At 35.0% G+C, this 24,407-nt stretch overlaps 1 protein-coding gene and 1 pseudogene across 2 annotated transcripts in view; both read left to right on the top strand.

The window, feature by feature from the left end:
* The first annotated feature begins 564 nt into the window (after nucleotides 1–564).
* On the top strand, nucleotides 565–1,295 carry LOC140503140 (kinetochore protein Spc25 pseudogene; annotated as a pseudogene).
* A 6,271-nt stretch (nucleotides 1,296–7,566) lies between these two features.
* Nucleotides 7,567–24,407, top strand: part of LOC140507254 (uncharacterized) — a 34,767-nt gene continuing 17,926 nt past the window's right edge. The window contains exons 1-3 of one of the 2 annotated variants that reach the window (XM_072615344.1): nucleotides 7,567–7,813; nucleotides 16,203–16,427; nucleotides 21,535–21,647. In XM_072615344.1, coding sequence (XP_072471445.1) covers nucleotides 16,345–16,427; nucleotides 21,535–21,647 — 196 coding nt within the window. In that variant the 5' untranslated portion in view covers nucleotides 7,567–7,813; nucleotides 16,203–16,344. The remainder of the gene's footprint in view (nucleotides 7,814–16,202; nucleotides 16,428–21,534; nucleotides 21,648–24,407) is intronic. The other variant, XM_072615345.1, reaches the window with a different exon arrangement.

Here is a 24,407-nt window from a genome sequence, read left to right as displayed (position 1 = left end):
GTCAAGTGCAAGTCATGTCATCATTTCTCTGATGGCATGGTCTTCTTTGGCAACAAAAGATGAACACACACCTTAGTTTACTCAACTGTAAAATATGGATAATAATGGCACCTACCTCTTAGAGTTGTTATCAGGATTAACTAAGATGTTTATAAATTGCTCAGCACAGTGCCTGACATATAATAGATGCTTAACAAATGCTTAATCCTTTCTCATTCCCCTTCATTTCTAGATCATCTCACTGTTAATAGATAGAAAGCATGATTCATCATTGGTCTTCTGGTCTCTCCAGCATTCTCTGAATGTACCTTGCTTCAGAAGGAGCTATTCTAATCTAATATCTATTAAGCATTTTTAATAATTCACACGGATACAAATAATACTGACAGAAGGAATATAGAAACTGTTATGGACTACAGCAGGCTAGTTGCCTTCCCTGCTCCCCACAACCTCTCTAAAAGAGAAATTATGGAGCCTCAGTTTAAGGTGCTGTCTGACTGAGCCAGGCAGTTGGGAGACTTGGGGGCATTGGCAGGAGCCACCTCCCTCCTTCACCAGGGCTGCATGATGCCTCACGTAAAGACAGAAGATGAAGTGGACATGTTTAATAAAAGTACAAATGAAGTTTGGAACAGCTTCTGAAATACTCCATTCGATGAACACTACAGTCAAGTGGAGGGGCTGAGAGATACCTATAAAGATTCCACTGAAGCACTGACAGAAAGAGTATCCACAAAGATATAAGAAGAGATCAAAAGCCTGAGACTTTCCTGTAATTCAGAAATAGCATGTGATTGACATCTAAAATAACTCCCAAAATCCATGTCCAGAACATGCTTATTCAAGAAAAACAAGATAACTTCTCAAAACTGGTTGACAATATACAAGACAATGAATGGGAAATGGAAAAGCTGGCAAAATATACAGAATCTTAAGGAATCACTGGATAAGAAAAAAGAAATTATTTCCACTGCTAACAAAGCCAATAAGAAGTTGAAAATGCTGCATGATTTGTATAAATATCACCTTGGACTGGAAATTCGAAAAATTTTTGGTGGGAAACTTCAATTTACATTCTGAAGTACTGACCCTAAAGCTCCTGAGAAGCCGTTTACCTTTTCCCTGCACACAAATGAAGAAGAGGTTATGAAATATCAGATAGTGCTTCTCATCTGGAATGCTTGGCAGAATTTAAAGAGAAAATAAGGAAAATCAACAATTTTTCAACTTTCCTTGCCAATGTTAGGAGAGCTTTTATTGCTCTAGCCTGTAATGAATGTGTAAACAGCATATAAAAATCATATTTTCATTTTTCCTTACAATTTCCTTTAAAGCTTGAAAATTATGACCATTTTTTGTCTGACTCTTGTTTGTATTTCTGGTGGCATTTTAGCTTGGCAGGAATTAACAAAACTATATGGAATGCTTTTGAAAGCAAATTTTGTCTAATGTTCTGTCACTGAAGGGAATAAAAAAATGGAATGAAACAGAAAAAATAAATAAATAAAAGAAATTATGCAATCAAGATGAAGCAACTTCAGTAGATTTGAAAGTCTAGGCCACTCAGAATTCAGAGGTGAGGGGAAAAGAACCAGTACCAATGGGGCCACCTTTAAAAAGATCAAAACAAAGTAACTGAAGTAACATAATACTGTGATTACCGAAGAAGAGGGAACCTGAAATTGAAAATCTTCTGCGTAGATTAGATTAATGCATTTAGGATAGAAAGGGAAGTGTTCAAATAGGAAAAGCAATATCTTTGTATCAAATTTCTCTAAGATTTTAGTATCCAAGATACATAAAAGATTAGCAAATATATGTCGCATATATAATACTTATGTGTTTATGTGAATAAAAGTCATTCTGTAACAGATGAATAGTCAAAGGGAATGAACAATTTGCAAAAGACTTGCAAGGTATTGATAACCACATTAAAAAAATGCTCCAGATTACTGATAAGACAAATGCAAATCAAATAGCCCTGAGGTTTCACCTCATATCCTGCCAACTGTCAACATATGACCAAAAAGTGGCTAAAGTCAATGATGGAGGGGTTGTGGAAAGATAGGCACCTAATACACTTGAATAATAGGTGGAGCTGTGAAATGGTACAGCCATTTTGGAAAGCCATTTGGAATAACACAAATAAAGTGACTAAAATGTCCATATCTTTCAAACCAGAGACTGCTTTACTGAACATATACCCCAAGGAAGCCAATGACAGATGCTCATCAAGTAGAAAATGGCGAACCAAAATTGTGGTACATGAATGTAATGGAATACTAGTGTGCTAGAAGACATAATGTATATGGTGAATACAGAGAAGCATGCAAAAATCTATATGCACTGATACAAAGTGATGTAAGCAGAGCCAAGAAATCAACATACACAGGAACTACAATGTAAATGGAAAGAACAGTGACATACCAAAAAATCAGATGTAAGTATGACAAATTCACAAAGATCAAGCGGGCCTTAAATGAAGAGATGAAAAAAACCCTCAACTTCCCACTTCATGGAGATGGGAGGCCCACAGGTGTTACACATCACACATGCATTAGGACTTTTTCAACAGAGCAAGCAATTGTGTTGACTTTTTTCTCCTCTCCAAAAAAATACTACTTGTTACATGAAATGACTCTTTGAGAGGGAGATGCCACCAGGCGCCCAGAGGCCAGGGCGTCATCCGCACGGAGGGGACTTCTCGCCCCTGGTTCCCCACCACGTGACAAACCGAAAGTAACAATGACTAAACTTGACCTGTTTTTAAGTCATCTACGTTAAAGGAATCAGGAGTGTATGTATACTGGGGTAGTGCTGAATAAATTTTCCAGAGTGTTAATTTTCCTCGTTCATATCACTAATGCTTTGAAAAAAATAATAGCTGAAAAGGAAATAGCATTTTACATCCCTTTTACATCATGCTACACAGGTTTGTCTTGCTAAAACAGTGGCAATTTCATTTATTCTATTTTTTTTTTACACTTGGAGTTAAAAATTGTTGTTGTAGCAGATCAATTTAAAATTCAACTTTATTTTGAAGTAAACTAGTTATTTCTGATGATACTTTGGCAGGTATGTTTCTTTGGAGGAAGACAGCCCCCCCCCCATAGGTCAGTATTTAACTCTGATTTATATATATAATTACTTTAAATATGAGGAGTAAAGAGCCTAAGCTAAGAGTGAAGTTCTGCGTGTTTGAATATAACTTATGAAAAGTCTTTAATTTTTCATTGGTATTTCCAAAACTTCAAATTCATAGGTATACAGTTCTTAGATTTTGAGTTTTAGAATCCCCGATTGCTGTAAGTCCATTTAAGCTAGCATGAATGTAGGACCTCTTCATTTATGTTTTCTAGGGGATAGGGAGGAGACAATTGGAGTGAAGTGACTTGTCTAGGGTCACACAACTAGTAAGTATCATGGGTCTGAGACCGGATTTAAACTGAGGTTTTCCTGGACTCCAGGGCCAGTGTTCTATCTGCTGTACCAATCTCCATTTATCTTAACAGTTTCTGTATATTATTCATTTTAGAGACTCTCCTTTTAAGGCTTCATTAATAGAAAAGAAATGTGCATAACCCCCTCTAAACAGAGAGTGGGAAATATTCCTCTCTCCTTTTCTCTTTTCTTCTTCCAGCTTGTTGGCATACAGCCAGTCAATAATCTGAATTTTTAAACATAAGTTGAAGTTATCTGAATGCTAGAAAGAAGCGTTTCCCCTTGTAATATTACCTCTAAAGAACAAAGAGAATGGTTCTTAGGAAATACACCTGGCCGATGGTCTCCAATGCCTTTTACTAATTCTCAATATCTATGAAGTTTTCTCCATCAAATGTGGAAAAGTGAACTCTAGTCATTGCAGTTAAAATAAAGTGACCTCAATTTTGTCATCAGGATGATAAAGCTTTACTTGAAGTGACCAGTACCTGTTGTGTAGCAATAGTGTCATTTGAGAATTTCTTAAGGTATAACACAAACATCGTCCTCAATCAGGATGCACACTTCTGGACTGTGGTTTTATTTGATTGAAGCAATCCTGAAGAGATAAAAGGGGGAAAGAATTTCTCATCCGTTTCACAAGATTTAACAAACCTAATGACCCACACATCACACATCTACTTATTTGAATGACATTTTTTGGACTGGAGTACAGATGGCTCTGTGACTTCAGTAAACTACCAGTGAACAGTCTCATCTTCCAGTGTAGTTCTGGACCATCTCTGAAGCTCAGTCTTAGAACACTGAGAGGTTAAGTGACTTGTCTACCCTCTCATAACTCGAGTATGTATGAGAGTCAAAACTTGATCTTAGTATTTCCTGGCTCCAAGCCCAGCACACAGAGACAGGAGGTGAAGTGCCATGTGTGACGAAAGAGAGAAGACCAATTTGACTAAATCACATAGTGTGGGAGGTTAGGGAATGAGAATGGAAATTTAGATTGGAGGACTGATTATAAAAGGCCTTAACAGCTAAATGGAGGATTTTTTTTGCCCTTAAGAAGCATGGAAGGTCCCTGAAGTTGATTTAAGTCAGGGTGTAACATATATGGATTAGGAAAATTACTTTAGCAACAGTGTGTAGGATGGGCCAGAGTAATGAGAGATTTGTGGCAAAGAGTTCAAGAAAACTGCTGTAATCTAGGTGAGAAGTCATGAGACCTTGACCTAATGAGATAGTTGTGTTTATTGAGAGATGTGGAAGTAGACAATTTGGCAACCTCTTGAGTATTGAGGGTAAAGGAAAATGAGGAGATGAGGATAATTCCAAGATTACAAAACTGGGAGATTGGAAGATGATGGATGTTGGTGTTTCAGGACTAGGGCAGTTTGGAAGAAGAGGAAAGGTTTGAGGGCAAACCTAAGTTTCCAGAGTGGTTGTGGAATCATGCTCAGCCCTGCCAAGGAAGGGCTATACTGTTTTCACTTGACTCTACTCTGTAAGCATGCTTGTTTTTTTTATTTTGACGTGGAAATGATTTTATTAATAACAGTGTTGAAATGTGTATATACCAATTTAATTACAAAGCACTTTTAACCTCAGCAATCATTACCCTAAAATAGGACATTTGAAGATCTTATTCACAACTATAGTAATAGTTTACAAAGCTTTTAATTAATATTTCCTCTGTTCAGTTCTCCTATGCCTCCCATTGCATGGGTCACACCTCTCTGTCAGTTAAACTGACAACCCTGGACCCCTGCTCTCAAATTCTGAGACTGAAGTCTAACTCATCAGAGGCTTAGGTTGACTACTGCTAGTACCTGCAGAGGAGCTGGATAGAGGATCTTGGCTGGTAGAAGGAAGATCAAACTCATCAGATGTCTGAACGGTCTCTTCTTCCTGCTGGCTATTAATTTCTAGACTGGCTTCTGAATTAATTCCTTCAAATTCTTTCTCGACAAATACTTCATCATCACCTGTCCCTTTTTCTTCAGTCATGGATAAATTGCCAATGGATGTTGTCACCATTGGAAACTACCGAGATGTGTGCTCGGAAGCATCAGCAGTAGTACAGTCAATGGAGCTGCAACTTGTAGGGGAATAGTAGGAGCACTTTGGCCACCAGATTCTTCTTCATGTGCTAGGAAGAGGGGTGTTTCATACATAACTCTAAATCTCCTTGATATGCAAGCTGACCTAGATCTGAGTGGCCAGAACTTATTTGTGGAATATCTTCAGGAAGTCCAAACTGGAATCTAGGAACACCAGCTACTTGAGGTGAATGAATTGCTTCTACAAATCTATCTATACAGTGTGGTATACTCTTTAAGCTTCTGCCTATCAAGTCTAGGCCTTTTTGTACTGAGATACCATTCATAGTTATCTGCATATCAGAACTACACCTAATGGCACTTTTTATTAGTGTTTGCCTGGCATACATTGGCATGATTTCTTAACTCTCTTTGACCAGAATGCTGACTAAGAAATCTGAAGAATCCTTTAAAGCAGCTCATTGAGAATTTTGGTTGGGAAAACTCATAAAACTTCAAAAACCATCAGGAGGAATGTTGGTTCACCTGGGATCTCCATTTTGGACACTCTAGAATGACTGGATCCAACAAAGAAACATTCATCTTTTGCTTCTAGTCTGTGATTCATTGTGTGGATTTTCAAAAGGTTGTCCATACAGATTAGGTGTGCTGCTTTCAGACAAATTTTACATGGTTGTATGGTTAAGTCCAGATATCTGTTGTAATTCAGTGTATATTCTGAGTATTTAAGCACAAGTGGACAGATTATTGGTGAATCTTTTATAATTTTGTTGGCTAGTAATGTTGCACACAGAGCCACAAAGAACATTTAGATGGAGAACTGCAACCTTTAAGTGACTAGGAAACCAAGAATGTTCTCCTAAGTGTTCTAGGTATTCCAGGAAGTTGTGAAGCACCTGTTAAAAATAAAATGAGACTGGGAAATCCTATCTTCAGAAAGTTATCTGAAGGCATATACCACTCTACAATTCCTGTTATGATGCAGTTTGAGGACTATATGTGGCTTTTGGATTATGATTAAAACTGACAACTTGGCATTAAAAATGAATAAAATATAGACTAGAAAATACGTCTTGAACAGAGATGTAGTATTTAATAAAAGAGTCTTCTAATATTTTCTAAAATTACTTAAAATCTCATCATAGTTTTCTTAATGTTTTTAAGTATTTTTGGTAATTTCTAACTCTTTAAACTTATTTTTTAAATCTATTTCTTTTTTCTTTGGAATTTTAATATCTATTTCTCTTTTCCTTTTTGATGTTTTTGAAGCATCTAACTAGAATATTAGGAAAATTCATTTTATTTTTTCTATAGTTCAGATTTTATCTTGCATATTTCCCCTTATGCCATTTTATTTTTCTTATTATGTGAAGAAGTCCTGGATGATGCCCTTATCATTGTTGGGTTTTTTATAATTCTGACTTCATACTAAAATGACTGTTTCAGGTAAAATAACCTCAAAAAACAACCTGGCTACTAATTAGTGTTTCTGATCCTTTTTCATCCCTGTCACTCTTCAACCTCAGCATTTTTCCTGGACTATATCTTGCATACCAAAAGAAGTTTTTGGGGATGTACGGAAGTTTATAATACACTGTTATTTTTTTTCCTCATAGGTCCATCTTTGCTGACACCAACAATCTGATGTGTTCCTATGAAACACTGTTCTAGTGCAGGGGTGGGGAACCTGTGACCTCGAGTCCATATGCAGTCCTTTGACTGAATCTAAACTTCACAGAACAAATTTGTTTTGTAAAATTTAGACTCAGTCAAAAGGCCACACACAAGGACCTAGAAGGTCACAGGTTCCCCACCTTTGCTCTAGTGTAAAGTCTTAGTTCCTTAGAAACAGTTTGAGAGGATTTTCAAATCATTGCTCATTGGAAGGACAGATCATACATCTGACTCACTGTAGAGAAAGTAACCCTTTTAATTTCTTGCCAAAGTGCACAGCTTCTTTCAGTACAAGGGACTGAAAGTATATGAGAAAAAAATAAATTGATAAATAAAAGCTTTATGCATATGAAAAACAAATAGTGAGGAAATTTTTTAACATCTTGCACTTGGACAACTCTGATGGATCACCTAATGTCTGTTCTTCACTGAGCAGCACTCCCAACAGCTAATGTTATGTGGTGCTTACATCACAAAGCACCTGTTTTGCTTGATACCCATGGTAACAGAAGTGCTCCCAGTTCTCCCCTGGAGAATATTGGGACAGGATGTGTGATGATTGATTCTTGAAGTATTTGGAGTCTCAGATTGAGAAGGGGACATTTTCTTTAAATTTTCTTCCAGAACTCTTTCTGGAATTTTAGGTAGGTACTGATGTCACTAATTTACTGCTGATACTATAGACTTCTCAAACTTAATATTTCTAAACCTGAACTCATGATCCTTCCCCTCCTGAATCTTACCTTAATCCTGACTTCTAGTTTAGCCCCCTACTCAATCAAGCCAACTGGCTTTCTAATACCACCAGGAGAAAGTTTATAAATCTATTTGGCATTCAAAGCCCTTCATAATCTGATTCCCCATGACCACCATATCATCAGGTACACACAGATCTTTCCAGGCCAGAGAGCCATTTTATACTGAGATGATAACATTTAGAGACAGAGGAAATGTAGTCCAATTCTCTCCTTTTATCTCTTAGCAACCTGAGGCTTAGGAAAGTTAAGTAACTTAAGTAAGGGCACGCAATCTGCAACATTGCTGTATCCTTCCTTGGTTCCACATATAAGACTGTATTTGATTCATAAGAAGATTGTTAGAGTGCTGCTTTCTTCATGTTGGAGAAAATGTTGATTACTTCAGGCTTTAGTACTTGTTTAAAAGTTTGAGAACTTTCACCTGAATAATCCAACTTTCCGATTTTGGGGCTTTGTTTTGTTTTATTGTTTGCATGAAGTGAGTTCCAAAATATAGGAGTTGTTCTCAGGCCCATGCTCTCTGACACAGAAAAGTTCACAATGTCAGTAGTCATGGGATATTTCTTATGCACCTATTACAGGGCCAGACATTGTGCTAGGTGCTAAGTAAATAAATAGGAAAAATGATAGTCTCAACAAAGAGCTTACAATTGAATGATAAACATGAAAACATAAACTGAAAGCAACCATAGAGACAGAAAACATTAATATTGAACATACAGTACCTGAGGCTCACTTAAGTCTTGCATACTCTAATAGTCATTCCTTTACAATGAGGTCAGTATCATCTTCTAACACTGGATTATTATAGATCTCATCATTATTCACTTAATGTTCATTTTTTAGATTCTGGAAAATAATTTCTAACAAACTTTTAAAGTTCCTTTTTCATTTGCACTTTGATGTCTATTTCTCTTTTCCTTTCAATTTATCTATTTGTAATTCTCAATTTTGGGGGCATCTGAGTAAAACATATTAGGATAATTTACTTTATTCCACAGTTTTGAGGATTTTACACTGCTTCTTATACTATTTGGATTTTTTCATGTTACGGAAGGAAATCCTGATTTCCTTGTTTTGTTATTTGCTAACAACATAGTTCATAATAGGATTTATGTAGACTCCACCATTCTGTCTCTATGTTGGAGAAATGTTCTTTAGTTCAGGTTTTCATTCTTGTGTAAAAAGTTCATAGTCTCCACCTGGATATCCTCCTCTCTGGCATTATGGCCTTTTTTTCAGATTATTTTTATTGTATCCATTTGATTCAGTTTTAAAATGCAGAATTGCACTCATCCTCTCAGACATAGAAAAGAACGAGACCTTATCCTTCTTGACAGTCAATTAACGAACACTTCTTATGTTCCCTTTTAGATGTAGAAAAGAACGAAACCTTATCCTTGTTGAGTCAGTTAATGAACATTTCTCATGTTCCCTTTTTGTGCCAGAAACATTACTAAGTGCTAAGCATATAAAAAGGAGTAATAAAAGAGAAACATGGATCCCAAAGAGCTTCCCATCTAATAATGAGCATGGAAATCATAAGCTCAAGGGACTCGGAGAAGCAGAAACCACTTGAATATTAAACATGCAACAACTGTGGCATACTCTATCTTATTGCAACCTCTCATGCTTTAGACTGATGTTAAGCCTGCTCTAACATTGCATTAAGATTTTTCATCTTTGTTCTCTTAATATCAGTATCATTTTATTCTTCTGTGTTCTTCTATATCTATACCTTGACCGATTCTTTTGTTTCTTTTTACTAACTTAATACTAAAAATACCATTTCAGGTAGTATTTCTTCAGAATAGAAACAGTACAGTCTAACTTACATCTCACTTTCTATAACATAGGGAAAGCCTAGAACAGTGCGTCACATCTAAAACAAAATTTTTCTTAATCTAAGAAAAATATTTTTGTATTTTTTTGCTTTTAGCTGGTTATATGAGTACATATGTGTACACATGCATATATGCATATATCCTTATATACATATTCATGTGTTATGTATATATAATATAAATACATGTATGTACATGTCTCATAGTATGAAATTCATAGTTGTCTATATGTAGAACATTGTGTGACTGTATACACAGTCATTGTTTAGTATTATACACACAAAGCAATAGAAAGCTCTATATTTTGATTTTAAAACATCAGTAGCAAACAACAAATTTCCTGTTATTTCTTGATCTTGGAACCTCTTATATTTGCTCCCATTTTTCAAGTTATGTTTCTTGAGTTTTCACCAGTTTGTCCTCTTTTAAAATATGAATACTTAAAGATTCTGTTATCTCAATATTTGAGATTTCTTTATTGTTTTATTGTGGTTATATATATATATATATATATATATATATATATATATATATATATATATATATATATATATATATATATAAGATTTTTTTGGCTCTGTTTAATTCACCTTACATGAATTCACCTTGAGCTTTCCCTGGTTCTCTGTATTTCTCATATTAATCATTTCGTACATATTGTAATATTCTATTATATTCCTATTCCACAATAAATGGGATTCTATTTGTTAACAATTATTTATTATGGCAAAAACTGTTGGGAAAACTGGATAGTAGTGTGATGGAAACTGGGCATAGACCAATGCCTGACACCATACACAAAAATAAAGTCCAAATAGGTAGATGATCTAGGTATAAAGGCTGTTACTATAAACAAATTAGGGGAGCAAAGGATAGTGTATTTGTCAAGATTTATGGAGAATGGAGAAATTTATGACCAAGCTAGATATAAAGAACATTATGAAGTGCAAAATGGATAATTTTGATTACATTAAATTGAAGTTTTTGAACAAACCCAATGCAATCAAAATTAGGAGGGAAGCAGAAAACTGGGGAAGAATTTTTACAACTAGTGTCTGTGATAAAGGCCTCACATCTGAATATGTAGAGAAATGAGTCAAATTTACCATAATACAAGTCATTCCCCAATTGATAAATGGTCAAAGGATATGAGCAGGCAGTTTTCAAAGGAAGAAATTAAAGCTATCTAGAGTCATATGAAGAAATGCTCTAAATCACTATTGATTAGAGAGCTGCAAGTCCAGAAAACTCTGAGGTACCACATGACACCTATCGGATAGGCTAACGTGACAAAACAGGAAGATGATAAATGTGGGAAAAGATGTGGGAGAATTAGAACACTAATTCATTGTTGTTGGAGCTGTGAGCTGATCCAACCATTCTGGAAAGCAATTTGGAACTATGTCCAAAGGGTTATAACAGTGTTCATACCCTTTGATCCAGCAATATCACTTCTAGCACCGTATCCCAAAGAGATCATAAAAATGGGAAGAGGTCCCATATGTAGAAAAATATAGCAGTTCTTTTTGTGGTTGACTAGAACTGAAAATTGAGGGAATGCCCATCAATTGGGGAATGACTGAATAAGTTGTGGTATTTAAATATAATGGAATACTCTTGTGTATAAGAAATGATGAACAGTTGGACTTCAGAAAAGCCTGGAAAGACTTATATAAACTGAGGCTGAGCGAAATGAGCAGAAATGGGAGAACATTATATTCAGTAACAGCTACAGTGTGTGAGGACTCTTTCTGATAGACTTAGCCCTTCATAGAAATACAAGAACCTAAAACATTCCCAAAGAACTCTTGAGGCAAAATACCATCCACATGCAGAGAATTATGGAATTGGAATGCAGAATGAAGCAAACTGTTTTATCTTGTGTTATGTTTTGTTTTGTTTTTTCTCATGGTTACTCCCATTCATTTTAATTTTTCCATTCAACATGACTAATGTGAAAATGTTTAATAAGAATATATGTGTAGAACCCATATAAGATTGCATGCCATCTCAGGGAGGGAGGGGAGAGGATGGGGAAGAAAATTTAAGACTTATGAAAATGATTGTTGAGAACTGAGAACAAATTAATTAAATTTTTAAAAAACCAATTATTTACTGACAAAAAAAATACTGCTTTTTTATGTATTTAGGGGACTTATCAGCACCTTTCTTAGACTATAAGCCCGATCATATAACCTCAGTCAGTATGGATGTTTTAGGCACTCTATTTGCCAAATTTAGTTTTTTTCCTAAAACGATTGTGCTTGCTGATTGTACTAGCTTGAACTTCCAGCAACAGTGTACCAGTGTGCCTATGTTCCCACAAGCCCTCCAAAAATCCCTTTGTTCATCTTTGAACATCTCTGCCAATTCTCAGGTTATGAGATGAAAGGTTCCTTTTATTTGCACTTCTCCCATAAATAGTGATTTAAAGAATTCTTTCCTGGATAACAATTTTTCTGGACTTGGGGTTCAGGTCTCTGAAGTGTCCTTTTTCATTTCTAGGAAGAAGGACTAGAGGGTCCTTGGTTAGCAGGGTGCTCTAGCCATGGAGATCTTGGAGCTAGAATTCTAGCAGCTGGAATTCTAGCTGAATCCCAGATTATCAGGGATCCTTGAGAAGTCAGGAAACCAGCCAAGGGGAACTTTGGAGGTGGATCTTCCTGAAATTGGGCTATATAGAACTGAAGAAATCCTCATCCACTCCCCAGATACTGAGTAGTGGAATTAAGCTCGTGAGGTGTTGGGAGAGAATGTTTGCATATCTATTCTTGTTATACCTTTGAGATCAGTATTACTCTGTGTTAAACTCACCTAAGTAACTAAATGGAGCTGGGGTGCTTGGTGATCCCTAAAATGGAAGGAACATAATCAGTGGGGCTTAAGACAATGGTAGACACTAGATATCCTGAGCTCCATTCCTAGTCCCTGAATGATACAGGAATACCTTTGAGGCAGGGATGAAATGATACCTACTTTTGCTGGGTGTCAAGGGAGTGGTGGGAATGGAGGCTGCGCAGAAAATCATTATAAGGTGATACTTATAGAACACTTTTAAAATCAGCTTTAGATTTACTTATTAACTCTTAACTTCTTTTGTCTTCCAATTTCTTTATCTGTCTTGAACTTTTATGAGGAGGGTTACATGAATCTATGTGTTAGTATCTATGTTTCTCATGCCTTGGCCACTTAATCCTCTTTCTCATGACCTTAGGATATTATTTTTAACACAGATAATTCCAAGGACTTTATAGGTATCTTATCGTCGTTTTCTTTTATATAATTTTAAATGTTTTGTATGATTTGTTGTTTGAGTCACCTCTTGTTTAGCATTTCATGATGAAGCTTTCATTTTAACATTCTTTACTTGTACTCTTTGAAGTATTACTTTGATTGTATTAAGGTCTTTTAATCAGAATTCATGCTACCAATCATCATAAAATTTAGAAGGGAACTTAGATCCCACCAAGAACAATCCCTTAATTTTACAGAGGAGGCAACTAAAAAAGCCCAAGGTTGATACCTCATGTAATGTTATACAAGTGGTAAGTAAGAGACATAGGATTTGAACCCAGGTATACAAGTGGTAGACCTAGTATTGTTTCTGTCATGTGACATTCCTGTTATGTCCTTATTGAATTTTTACAAGAGAGACAGATTAAGAAAGGGATAGAGACATTTTTTATCACAATGCCATATTTCACCTGCAGTTCTGTTGGTTGAATCAGTAGTGGACAGAATAGTGTGGTTATCACCCGTACACACACACTCCTCTCTCCCTTCCCCATTTCCCCATTAGGGAGTTATTACTTGATTAAATTTCCTATTTACTCCCAAAAGCATTTTTTCATCATCTAGGTTAGAATTAGGTTGGTTGGGGACAACATCCTAAAATTCCTAAAAGAGAATAGGATTTTAGTTTTTGGGCTAAAGACAGAGAGGTTAAATGAGTTAGAACTTTTCATATAGGAGCAAGGTTTAACTTAGAAGTTGTTAGATTCTTAGAATGTCTGCTTTTTCAGGATTTGTGTGAAATAACTTGAAGGAAAAATTTATACACATTATTAGGATTATCACTTAGAGAAATAAGGGGAAAATGCTTTTTATACAAAGTTTCAACTTATGTCCAGCTTTGAGGAATAAGGTACTTTAGTGATGTAGAAGCACCAGACCCATGATCCTTTGGAACTTAAAGACATCTGAGCATATAAAGACAGCCACTTCCATCTAGAATGTACTTTGACTGTTATATATTGCCATAAAGTTGGATCCCCTTTACATTATAATTTTGAGAGCTCCTCTAGAAATTTTACTTTTAATTTTCAAAGTCTTAGATTTTCTTTCATATTTATTTCTGTGGTTTTGGTACTATCTGAATGTGACATTTTTCATAAGCAACTCTTCCCTAAGTTAGTCACTGGTACTGCAGTAAGCTTTGCGATAAACTGAATTAGTTTATTTAAAGATTTGTTTTCAGTTTTATAATCTGTTTTCTCACACTGATATTTCACTTTTAAATTTCAAAATTCCATGGTGCAAAATTGATAAGCTCAGATTATCTCACCATGTAGAGAAGAGGGTAAACTGTGTGTCTTCAGGTAGTGTTTCATTAGTGCTAATATTAACTATAGTTTTTAAATATCATCAAGGCACAGTTCTTTTCCATATTGTTTTGTTAAATAGTTGACTGTAATCCACAGCATGATGCTATTTGTTTTTTCATTAATATTTTTTTCAGAAATACAAAAATAAGTTTCCCTCACAGAAAAAAAATAAAATAAAATGAGATCCCCTCTTATATTACTAATATTCCTTGACAAGGAGAGCAGAATTCAAAAGATTGTTTATAGTATAGAAGTGTTCTATAGTATGATTTATGACTGAAAATCATAAAGTTATACCTGGAATGGTATATATTGAAGTTACATCTTGAACCAACCTAGTCTTAACAGACTCCAGTCTTAGGAACCTAATTTTGGTTAAAGAGAGCACCTTCCCTTACTATAAACATGTCCCTCTTTTTCTTTTTATGGCAAGTTTCCATAATCATGGTGATCACTAGAATTTTCAAATATTATATCAGTCACTAAAATATTCAGATATAACACTTATTCTCTTACAGGCCAATACTAGAACACTTCTAAATTACAATAGTAAACTGCAAGTATGTAAGACCTAAGTTATTCCTTCTCAAGTTATAGTCCTTTCTATATCCTAAGCAACTTAAGTTAAGGAGTGGTTGAGATTGTTATCGGCTTTCTAATAGTTATATATTCATGTGCAGGGCTAAGTCCTTAAAAAATGCTCTGAAATGCAAACACATCACACAAGAGTTGCCTTAAATATATTCCTATTATTTAGAGGGTGTTAAAAAGCAGTGATCAATGTGAGTGTAATATCTATTCCATTTGAACATAGCTAATAACTAAACATATTTTACTACAGACAGCTCACTTGCTATATACTCTTCTCTGTATAAAATTTGGAACTAATTACTTACTATCCCTTCTCAGGTTTTTGTTCCAATTGGGGTAAAATAATCATCTGTTAGGTAAATTCATTTGTATTGCACCTAGGCATAGAAGTCACCTACTTTAAAAGAACATTGCTCATCCTCCTTGGAAGAGAATTAACCTGAGGGCAGAATTAGTTGGAATGGAAAATGAGTGAAAATATTTGAGAAAGCAATAAGAATGGATAAATATATGTCAAATGCAAATTATTCTGAAGAGATATATAGGCTTTGAGCATGCTCTAATAACAAGTCCTAACAACTAGGTGCACAGCCTTACATATATAATTTGTTATTCACCCTCTGCACAAACCAGACACTTTAAAAGGGTTGGTTGGGTTCTGATTTTTCAGTTGTTATTTGAATTCCCTAAATATATCAAATTAACAATTTGCTAACTTACATCACTGGGCAGTTACAGATAATAAAACTGAAGGGTTTTTTTCCCTTTGTGGGGCTTAAATCCAAGATCTAGGATGAAATAAATGAATGTCAGTCTGAGAAAATTAAATGATACTGAAGTCAATGCCAATATTAAAAAGCACTCTTAACCTTAGTTTACATGCTTACTTTGAAAAATATTAAATCTTTAACCAGAAGTGTTCATTTTAAAAATCAGGTCCTAATAGATTTTTAGATTCTTCCTTCAACTTGTTGTTGGCAGCGTCTAAATCAAGTACAGAGTTTAGGTAAAGATGGAAACAGCAAGGGGTATAGAAAAATTCAAATTCTCTGGAGTATGGGTTTCTAATTTGATGTTCTTATATAGCTCTGTCATTAGTAAGATAAGAGCCATAAAGTTTGAACTAGTTTTCACCTTTTGAGCAAATTATTAGCAAAGTAAAATGTAAGTGTACTAAATTTTATTGAGATTTGTTTTGCAAAAGATTTTGACAGAAACATCTAAAAATCTCTATAGGTGACCTGAACCAGAAAAGCAGATCTGCTAGGAGAAGCTGCTCTGGAAATAAATCTTTTCCACAATGTCCAAGTGGAGAGGTTTCCAAAAACCAGAGGACATCATGAGACATCTGATCCCTAAGATATGATGCACTGATGAAATGAACATTGGGAATGAATTACTAAGAAAGAGACTGAATGTTCACTCTCCTCTCTCATTCCTTCCCCATTTGCTGCTATCTCTGTAAGTAAGGCCTGCTTACCAAAGACTTCTGCCCCCGACCTTCTCTGTCATTAAGTCAAACAAAATTCTCTCTCTCTCCCTCTTTCTCTCTCTCCCCTGTCTCTTCTGTCTCACACTATCTTTGTCATGGTAGAACATCTCGGCTTCAAAATTAACTGTCCTAAATGAAGTATTTAGTGCCTTCAGGTTTTTTTGTATCTGAGTGAGTCATTCCTGACAGGCATATATATGCCTTATTCTCAGTGACTCAGAGGGAGGAATGTGGGAGATAAAACTTAACAGTACCTCTGATTTCTACTGTATTTATCTCATAATGTAACTATCATTTATCCTACATTGATTTTTAGTATTATCAGTATCTGCCTGAACTCACCTCACTCAAAAATATGGTCTGTTCTAGACAGAATTGGCTTAAAGCATTTGTCAAAAAGTAGTGATGCTGTAGATCATGCTTCCAGACATTTGCTTCCTAACCAGTTTAGCCTGGAACACCTGCTTTGTTTACCTGAAAACAGAAACCAATTTAGGCTGAACCCAGCTCCAAGGGACAGTTCTCCCCTTGTCTCTCCTTATTAAAAAAATAGGAGTGGTTTGGTCTTTCCAGGGGGAAACCTGAGTAATTCTGACTGGGGTAGTTTTGATTTTCTAGTCAAGGTTACAAATTAAAACAACTCTGAAGCCCCACCTCACATTTATAAAAAAAAAAAAAATAACAAGTATTGAAGCCACGAGGGAAAGTAGGTGTACTAAAGAACTATTAGTGGAGTTGGGAATTTGTCCAACCATTCTGGACAACAGTTTGGAACTATGCCTAAAGTACTATCAAACTATGACCCAGTAATATCACTACTAACTGTGCATCACTAAGGAAAACGGAAAGGACCTATATGTACAAAAATATTTATACCAGCTCTTTTTGTGGTGACAAAGAACTGGAAATTGAGGGGATGGTCATCAGTTAGGGAATGGCTGAAAAGTCATGATATATGATTGTGAGGAAATACATTAAGGCATAATGAGCAGGCCAATTTCAGAAAAACCTGGAAAGACTTACATAAACTTATGCTGAGTGAAGTAAGCAGAACCAGAAGAACATTGTAGACAATAAAAGCATTATTGTCCAATGACCAACTTTGAGAGACTTAGCAATATTATAATGATGATCAGCTGTGAAATATTTTGCTATTCTGATGAAGACAGTGATCCAACACAGTTCCAAAGGACCCGTGATTAAAAAATCTACTTCCAAAAAGAGAACTGATTAAACTCTAGGTTCAAATTGAAGTATGATTTTCTTTATTTTTCTTGCTTTTTGGAAATATGTTTTGCATGATTTCACATATGTAATTGATATATTGCTTGCTTTCTCAGTGGGCAGAAGAAAGATTGGAGGAAGGAAGAGAAATTTAGAACTCAAAATTCTTTTTTTATTAAATTTATTTTCAGTTTTCAACATTCACTTCCACAAAATATTAAATTTCAAATTTTCTCTCCACCTCCCTCTTCCTCCACACCCCAGAACAGCATGTATTCTAATTAACCTTTCCTCCAGTCTTCTCTCCCTTCTATCATCATCCCCCTTATCCCCTTCCATTCTATTTTCCTGTATAGCAAGATAGATTTTTATACCCCATTGCCTATACATACACACACATATGTATATTTGCATATATATTATTTCCGAGTTACATGTAAAAACAATTTTAACAATTATTTTTAAAACTTTGAGTTCCACATTCTCTCCCTTCCTCCCTCCCCAACCACTCTCATTGAGAAGGCAAGCAATTCGATATAGGTTATGTGTGTGTGTGTGTGTGTGTGTGTGTGTATGTATGTATGTATATGTACATCATATATATGCGTTACTGGGTAATTCTGATTGGGGTGGTTTTGATTTTCTAGACAAGGGTATGCTAAAGAACTATTAGTGGAGTTGGGACTGGCCCAACCATTCTGGAGAACAATTTGAAGCTACTCCTAAAGAACTATCAAAGTATGACCCAGTAATATCACTACTAAGTGTATCCCAAAGGAAAAGGAAAATACATACATTCACATATATATGTGTGTGTGTGTGTGTATAGATATAGATAGAGATATCTACACACACACACTTCTATAACAGTCATGTTCAGGAAGACTAACTGTATTTCCCTCTATTCTGTCCCACCCTCCATTTATTCTGTCCTCTCCTTTGACCTGTCCCTCTACCAAAGTGTTTACTTCTGAAAACCCCTTCCCCCAATTGGCTGTCCCTTCAATTATCCCCCCTGTCTTATCACCTTCCCCCCTGCTTTCCTGTAGAGTAAGATAAACTTCCATACCCAATTGAGTGTATATGTTATTCCCTCCTGAAGCCAAATTCAATGAAAGTAGGATTCACTTGTACCCTCTCACCTACCCCCTCTTCCCCTGTATTGTAAAAGCTCTTTCTTGCCTCTTTTATGTGAGATGATTTACTACATTCTACCCCTCCCTTTCTCTTTCTCTTAATACATTCCTCTCAACATTTAATTTTATTTTTTTAGATCTTATCCCTTCATATTCAGCTCACCCTGTGCCCTCTGTCTCTGTTTCTTGCTCTCTCTCTTTCTCTATCTCTCTCTCCATACACACACACACACACACACACACACACACACACACACGTGCATGTGTATGTGTGTGTGTGTATGTATGTCTTCCCTCCAACTATCCTGAGAAAGGTCTCATTAGTTATAAATATCATCTTTCCAGGTAGGAATATAAACAGTTCAACTTAATAAGTCCCTTCTGATTTCTCTTTCCTGTTTACCTTTTCATGCTTCTCTTGATTCTTGTATTTGAAAGTCAGATTTTCTACTCATCTCTGATCTTTTCAACAAGATTCCTTACAAGTCCTCTATTTCATTGAATGTCTATTTTTCCCCTGAAGTAGTATACTCAGTTTTTCTGGGTAGGTGATTCTTCATTTTAATTCTAGCTCCTTAGACCTCTGAAATATCATATTCTAAGCCCTCTTATCCTTAGTGTAGAAGCTGCTAAATCTTATGTTATCCTGATTCTGTTTTTATAATATTTGAATTGCTTCCTTCTGCCTGCTTTAATATTTTCTCCTTAACCTGGAAACTCTGGAGTTTGGCCACAAAATTCCTAGGAGTTTCCTTTTGGTATCTCTTTCAGGATGTGATTGAGGAATTCTTTCCAATTCCATTTTACAGTCTTGCTCTAGAATATCAGGGCAGGTTTCTTTGATAATTTCTTGAACGATGATATCTAGGCTCTTTTTTTTATTATGGCTTTCAGGTAGTCCTATAATTTTTAAATTATCTCTCCTGGATCTATTTTCCAGATCAATTGTTTTTCCAAAGAGATACTTCACATTGTCTTCTTTTTCATTCTTTTTGGTTTTGTTTTATAATTTCTTGATTTTTCATAAAGTCATTAGCTTCCATCTTCTCCATTCTAAATTTCAAGGAATTATTTTCTTCAGTGAGCTTTTGGACCTCTTTTTCCATTTGGCGCATTGTGCTTTTTAAGGCATTCTTCTCCTCATTGGCTTTTTGGACCTCTTTTGCTATTTGTGTTAGTCTATTTTTAAAGGTGTTCTTTTCTTCAGGATTTTTTTGGTTTCTTTAGCAAGCTCTTGACTCGTTTTTCATGATTTTCTTGTGTCACTCTCATTTCTCTTCCCAATTTTTCCTTTACTTATCTTACTTGATTTTCAAAATCCTTTTTTGAGCTCTTCCGTGGCTTGAGACCAATTCATATTTTTTGTAGAGACTTTGGATGCACAAGCTTTGACTTTGTTGTTGTCTCCTGGTTGTATGTTTTGATGTCCCTCATTACCAATGACTTAAGAAAACCTTTTCACTAAGAAAGTAAGAATCTATAGTCTGTTCCTTTTTCCCCCATTTGCTCATTTCCCCAGCCAATTACTTGACTTTTGAACTCTTTGTTAAGTGGAGGGCTCCAGAAGCTGCTGCTTCTGCAGTAGCTGCCACAACCCTTGGGCTGGGACTGGGACTGGGACTGTGACTAGGACTGGAACACAATTCCCTCTCAACCAGGTGAGAGACCCTTCTTACTGACCTTCAAAACTGTCTTTGGCATTTGTGGGTTGAGAAGTCTGAAAACTGCAGCAGCTGCCAGCAATCCAGTCCCCTAAGGCCTGCTCCAATTCAGTCCACACAGGTATGGCCCATGCCAGACTGTACCCTGCTCCCAGCCCGGTGCTATAGACCCTTCCTATCAACCTTCCAGACTGTCTTAGGCTGGAAATTTGCTTCAGTCTGTCATTCTGTGTCTTCTTCTGCTTTAGAAGAGTTATTTTTACAGGTTTTTTGAGGGAGTTGTGGGGAGAGCTCTAGCAAGTCCCTGCTTCTACTGCTCCATCTTGGCTCTGCCCCCTCAAAATTATTTTAAATAATAAAAATAAATAGTACATTTGAAAAAATAAGAAATCAGACTGTAGAACATTAAAAAGACACATTTTAAAGACATCCTTCTCAAGGAGTTTAGTCCCAAAAGGGGAGAGAGACATGAAATGATAGTGAAGATGGATGAATCAAGTGAATGGTTTTTGAAGATGGGAGCAACAAGCATGTTTGTTAACCATAGAGAATCAGCCAGTAGTCAGGGAGAAATTGAAGATAAGTGAGAAGGAGAGGATGACTGAGGGGACAATTTGCTGCAAATGAAATTACTGCATAGAAATGTCATTGATTTTTATAGTTTGACTTAATAGCCTTAAATTTTACTTAAGCTACTTAAAGTACAAAACCAATCAGCAGTATTCTGTGACAATTTAACATAGCTACATAAAGCCTTTCACAGGAGTAGTATGGGTAAAGAAAGAAGAAATCAATTATTCAAGGGAGAAAACAGAAATATTTGGAATGCAATTGGCAGGATTTATTATTAGAAAAAGGAAACTTTTCTGTTCAAGGACAGAAAAGGAGAAATGAGCTAATAGTGTTACAACTGTTAAGACAATTTAGGACAACAGAGTTAAAGTACTGTTAGGAGAAAACTATAGTTGTCTCTTATCTAAAGACAACAGATAGTTTTACATTAGTAGATAAAATCATTTCTTCTAACATTTCTTTGTATCTTTTTATTTTTTTAGATATTTATCCTTCAAGAGAAAGACAAAAACCCATGTGAGGAACATGTGTAAAGTCATATATAGACAAAGATCCCTCATGCCTCTGGAAACTTTAGAGCTACTAATATTTCATGGTAATCTCATTATACTGTGTTCCTGCCTACTACTATATTCTCTTGTTATCAATCCTCCTGAGCACTAGTCTCTCCTGTTCCCTGCTGATTATGGATCATATAGTTTCCTGCTGCGATGATTCCCCACATTTTTTGTTCCAGAAACTTGTTTCTACAACAAAAAGCAAAAATATGTTGTGAACACAGTCTAATTTAATATATTGCTCATAACACTCTTTTAGATTTACTTATTAAGTGCTTACAGTAATTAGTGATAATTTTTGTTGCCAAAAGCCCCAAATTAAATTTTCATATATAAATTAAATTCAAATTGTATGAATATAAAATACAAGATTTTTCTGTCTATAGTTGTAAAATCTCTATATTATCAAAATCTAATCATATGATAATTAGAAACATTTTATGTGATTTAATTAAATGAAGTACTCCAACAAGACCTCATGTGCTTACTATGAAAGACTTCATATTACAATTTTTGTTTTATCAAATTTGTTGAATTTAAAAATATTTTGATAAATAAGTTAGAACTTAGAAGATTATTAACAATATAATAAAAATAAATTATTTCAATGTTGAACTTTTTATTTAAACAAATGTTTATAATATTTAGCTAAAAATCATACAAATTAGTCTTAACTCTGGTTCCATAGTGAGTTTATTTCTGTATTTTGATTTAAAGCAAGAATACAGTTTAAAGCAAAAACATTACCCTTCATACAAATTTATGGTGAAAAAAATGGCAACTTATTTTTATAAATTCCATTGCTGAAAAATGGAAATTCATTTTTAAAATGTTTAGCCAAAAATATAGATGTCTGTCATTTTTGAATAGTGTTTGTAGTTCAAAATCCATTTACATGTCAATTTAATTTTTCCATCCATTTTTAATTATATAAGAGAAGTTTCAAATAGGCCATGATTCCAATTTAATTTATTGTAAATATCGGGAAAATTTTCATTAAAAGACACTTTTATCTTTCTTCACAGCTTTATCCAAAGATAGTTCATTTTCTTAAAAGAAAGCATGTGATATGACAAAGCACTCAATACTGTTCTTAATTGTCTGGTTCCAAAATTTTAGTTTCTTATGCATGGTTCTTATTTTGTCTTGAACACTGAATATGTTTGTATTTGTACCATGTAATGATATGTTGAGTTCATTAATACTTGAAAAACTGTCTACTATTGCACATGTAAAACCTATATCAAATTGCTTGCCTTCTCAATAAGGAAGGAAGGGAAAGAGGAAAAGGGGTAAGAGAATTTGGAATTCAAAATTTTTAAAAATGAATGTTAAGAAATTTTACATGTAATTGGAAAACAATTAAATGTATATTTTTAAATGTCTTTTAAATATAGTAATCTTTGTATCTATGTCATATCACTTGTAAATGCAGAGGAAAAGGGTAGTTAATGGAAAAGACAATTAACTAAATTTTCTCTCAATTCCAATATCCAGTATTTGTATTTGTTAGAAGTATGTGTTCCCTACCAAGCTATATACTTAAAATGATCAATAATCAAGAGTTAATGAGTATTCATTTTATGAAATTAAATATTTTGACAGCATAATCTAACATAGGAATGAGTGCGTGGGACTATCTTCAAAAATCCTTATGGAGTTCATGAACCACTGTGATTCTTCCCTATTAAGAGGAGGAATGGCTTTTCCATTTATCTTTCACTTTAAAGCCTAATATCTCTTTTAGAAAAGAAGCCCTTAACACACCTTGTCAGCCAATCAGGGAAATATGGCTTTCCTTCAATAAGGAGGGGAGGAAGTCTGTAAATTCTCATAGTCTGAGCCTTCTGGAGGCATTTCTTTTGGAAACCAGGACAGTAGTTCAGCCAATAAGAACTGCAAGCATTAAATCTATCTCTCAATCTTCTTTCCGTTGGCAGCAGAACCAATATTGCTTTCAAGCCCCTATTTCTTAAGTATCCTGTAATTTGGCACCTTTTCTGATTGTCAGAATGTACCTGTCTCACATCATTTCATGTATTACCTTCATACTAGCCAAAAAGCAATATCTGAAGTTAAGGTATTTTAGTTTGCTCAGCTCTCCAATGCTGAGTAAGCATGAAAAGTTAACAAAAAGGTAGGGTCGTTGTATTCCATCTAGCCCATTTTCCTACCTTCATCTTGTCTAGTTGAGTAACAAAAAGATGTGAGCATGGATTTATCTATCCACATACATTCCCAGGCTTAGTGTATATAAATGCCCAATGGTCCCAGGAGGACTTTTCCAAATTGAGACCTGAACATCATACCTGAAATAATCTCTCAGGGAGGTCACATGGCTTCATGTAATTTTGAAACCTCAAACTTAGCAGTATTTGTGTGTTCTGATAAGTGCAAAATGTCAGAATAACTATTTTGGCCACTTTTATAGTTATGTAGATTTTAGGGAAACATGCAAAGGTTATCATCCTTAAAAAACACACCTTAATAACTATTAGAAACTTTTCAGCAGCTGTTGGTGTTGGGAATAGTAAATCATTTTGAGATCTGTTCAAGTCAACAATAAAACAGGATCTCATACAAAATGGCAAAGGAAGGTGAAGTTAAAAACAAAAACATGCACTTGCTAGAACTTGAAAAAAATGGTTGTTGCCAAGTAGTTTAGTCTCCAGAAAAGAGGCAAATTGTTAAATTTCTTTTTTCTAAAATGGAGATATTTAAGTATTCTATTTCCTCATCTGTTAATCTGGGTAACTTATATTTTTATAAGTAATCATCCATTTCACTTAGATTGTCAG

Source organism: Notamacropus eugenii, chromosome 5 (genome assembly GCF_028372415.1).
Source record: "Notamacropus eugenii isolate mMacEug1 chromosome 5, mMacEug1.pri_v2, whole genome shotgun sequence".
NCBI classification, from domain to species: domain Eukaryota; kingdom Metazoa; phylum Chordata; class Mammalia; order Diprotodontia; family Macropodidae; genus Notamacropus; species Notamacropus eugenii.
This window is presented reverse-complemented; position numbering and strand designations above follow the sequence as displayed.